The 3,402-nt window shown below is 35.9% G+C and overlaps 1 protein-coding gene across 1 annotated transcript in view; it reads left to right on the top strand.

The window, feature by feature from the left end:
- Positions 1-2,323, top strand: part of LOC117099871 (prefoldin subunit 6-like) — a 6,028-nt gene extending 3,705 nt beyond the window's left edge. Inside the window, exon 4 of the mRNA XM_033239389.1 lies at positions 543-2,323. Within this exon, the coding sequence (XP_033095280.1) occupies positions 543-663 (121 nt within the window). The 3' untranslated portion in view covers positions 664-2,323. The remainder of the gene's footprint in view (positions 1-542) is intronic.
- The last annotated feature ends 1,079 nt before the right edge of the window (positions 2,324-3,402 follow it).

Here is a 3,402-nt window from a genome sequence, read left to right as displayed (position 1 = left end):
AATCTTATTAAAATCAGTTTTCTATAGGTGCATTCCTAATTGTTCTTTCATAGCTGTGAGAAGAAATGAGCAAGTTAATTTTAAAAATTATTTTTTTTATTTGTTTTGGTATTTCTCATTCATTTATATAATTAAGGAAGAAATATAGATTTCTGGAAGATTTCAAGGAAGTGACGAGTCATTACAAAATTTATTTATTTTCTGAAATTTTCATTATTTGTGGCAACGAGTGCACTAACTGTTTTACTTTTATTCAAAATCATCATTATCAGTAGGCGGGTTCACGAAAAATAAGGTAAAAAAATTACACATCTTGCTGAATGTGGGGTATAATTTGCTGCTGAAAAAGTTGGCCTTTTGCATTAAAATAGAGCCCAAAAGAACAGTCACATAATGTTTAATGATATTTCATATAAATGTGTTAACAAGGCTTGAGATTACTATCAAGTGTGTTTGTGATGAGATGTTTAAAAATTACATTGTTCATATTTCATTGTTTGTTAAAATTCTGTTGTCAAGTTTGGAGAATTTATATTTTTCAGAAAACGTCAAGAAAAACTGATAGAAGATATTGAAAAAAAGCAGGAGGTTCACCGAGAAAGGCTTACTAAATTACAACAAGATTTTCAGAAGTTGGCTCTAGTGACACCTGGAAAGTCCTAGCTCATTTGAAATAATTAACTTATAGTATTAAAATCATGGGAAGCAAAAGTTGCTGATTAGGGTGCAAGCTGTATACAAATCCATTGTACCTAGCATTTTGTTTCTGTACTCTTGAAACTTTGTGTTGTAAACAACGGTAGCTTGATGGTTAGGCAGGCTTTGTAATCTGAGTATGTTCGAAAGCTTATGATTACCTTTTTTATTAAGTTTATTTTTGATGTTGACACCTGTTGGCATAATATGACGCAGGAGTGGCACCACCAGGGGTTCAGATTGGGGGTGGCCGTGATCGCCCATTGAGGACAAAAAACAATACGAGGTGGGGGCCCGAAGGTGCAAAATATGGTGATACAGTGTAAGGCGATTTTTATCTAGTTGAGCATGATTTTTTGCTTTAGACACTTTCATTTGGTGGCATCTGGGTGGCCCAAGTTTTTTTAGGAGGGGCAGCAGTGTTTTTAGGGGTTGTGGTAGTCGATTTTGGGTAGTAGTACTTCCCCACGTAAATTTGGCATGTGCAGGGAAATAGTATATATTACTGCACCCTTTACCGGGTGGAATTGTTCATTGAAAGGTTACTACCTAATTAATATATATGAGGTAAACAGCCCAATCCAATGTCGGTTTTAAGTCTCACATTGGATGCGAACAATTATTTTAATCTTTACGGAAGGTGGCATGTTGCACTATCCTGCACTTGGTGTGTCACACTTTTAAGTATGACATTAAACACCATTACCATCATCTGTTCACACGGGTGCAGTTTTTGAAAACCATGAAGGACATCCGAACATATCACCATTTTATTACCACCTACCAGATGCCATGGATGCAATCTATGCAATGCCTACAAATCTGCTGGTTCTTTAACAGCCCTATTTCGAATGTGTGGTATAATGCATGCAAATTTGCTCAGGCTTATGCTTCAGTGAGTCAGTCACACTTGCATGTTTCTAAGCAAAGTTGTCCCTCTTCAGTTCAGTGTTCTATCTGGGTGTCCAATATAGAGGTTGTCATTCTTTTTCTTCTGAAATTTAAATTGTGGTGTTTTTTTTTAAGTGTTTATACAATTTTAATACCTGTATTTGTCTTAGAGGAGTCAGGGGCAGTAATACCTAATGATTGACAGAAAGATAACATTTTGTCATACACCTTTGCCACTAGTTGATAGTGATTGATTGATTGATTATCTTTCAATAATCTCATTATTGAATAAACAAATGTATACATAACTTTTTTTATGCTTTCTCATTTTGCAATTAATGCAGAGTACAGTGTTGGTACTGTAGTGTGGAAACTAGGTAGTTTTCGCCGCACGACGTTATCCTTAACGTTAACGGATGACGTCATAATTCATTCATCTTGCGTTGCGGAGCACGTTAATTTCAGGATTTTATGTGCCTGGCGTACATAAGTTACGGGTTTGCGCATGCGTATTTCGATTTGTTTACAAAAGGGGCGGAGCTATCGCGTTGCATGTTGGGTACTAACGTTAAAGTTAAGGTTAACGTCGTGCGGCGAAAACTACCAAATGTACTTTGAACTAGATTAAAGGTTTCTTGGAATTTAGTTTTACATTAGTTTCTGTTATGATAACTTTGAAAATAAGCTTCGGTTTGCAGAGAACTTTCGTGTAATAAAGTTATAGTTAGCAACTTCATTAGTGTGTTCATATCTTTTTGATACTTTAATAATATACAGTAATTGCATTGTTAAATGCTTGCAGTACACTATAAGTTCTGAAAAGAGCTTTTGTTTGTAGAGAATGTTTCAACATTTTCGATTGAGTTGCTGAAATCGTCTTCAGATATTCTCCAGAAGACGATTGAAGCAACTCAATCGAAACGTCGAGGCATTCTCTACAAAAGAAAATAAATGGAACGATTTGATTTTAAAACAACAGTTCTTTTCAGAACTTTCCATGTGGTGTACCACAAGCATTTAATATATTATTACTTCACCATGCAAACCTTCAAATAATATTATTGTAGCATTATGACTTCCACAACAGTCATGGGTTCAGAAAGACAAAAGATGTAAAATCCAGACTGCTCAAAATATTTCAATATTAGGCGACTCAAAGCCTATATCGCATATATGTCAAGTTGAAAGTATTGCTGTCTAGAAAGTCTACACTTTACGATTTGAAACATTTTTGCAAAACTCTGGTAACTATTGGCCGGCCCGTAGCGTGACTTAATTTGTGGGAGGTTCGTTTCAGTGGAAAGTGGGCCCTTTGGAAACCACTGTTATACAATAACGTAGTATTGTTAGCTGGGTGCCGACTTGAAATACTTGTATGATCTCCGATACTCTCGAGAACATTGTAAATATAACTACGAATATCAATTTTTCGTTTTTAAATGCGGTTCGTCGTAACCCCCTTAACTCCCCACGCTACGGGCCTGATTGGTGATGGTGGTGGTGGTCATGATGAAGATGATGGTGGTGGTGACGATCACTAATGGCACGGCGGCGACGATGACAACGATAATCAAATAGACACCTTCATAATATCATTTATTTTGGAATAATAATGAAACCCATCATAACATATTACAATTGTTTGCTCATGTTCACAATAGGAAATGGGTTAAGAAGACAAGAAATTAAGTTAGCACTAGCATGTGTCCAGTTCCTGGGTGTGGAAGCTCGCACTTAGTGAGGCTGGACCACCTTCTAAATAAAATTCATGTTTTAAAGGTAGATAACAATTTGAGTTACTAATAATTAACCCAT

This window comes from Anneissia japonica, unplaced genomic scaffold (genome assembly GCF_011630105.1).
Source record: "Anneissia japonica isolate Jap-2015-1 unplaced genomic scaffold, ASM1163010v1 scaffold288152_len142926_cov155, whole genome shotgun sequence".
In the NCBI taxonomy this organism is placed as follows: Eukaryota; Metazoa; Echinodermata; class Crinoidea; order Comatulida; family Comatulidae; genus Anneissia; species Anneissia japonica.
Note: the sequence above shows the minus strand (reverse complement) of the source record. Positions and strands in the feature narration are given on the sequence as shown.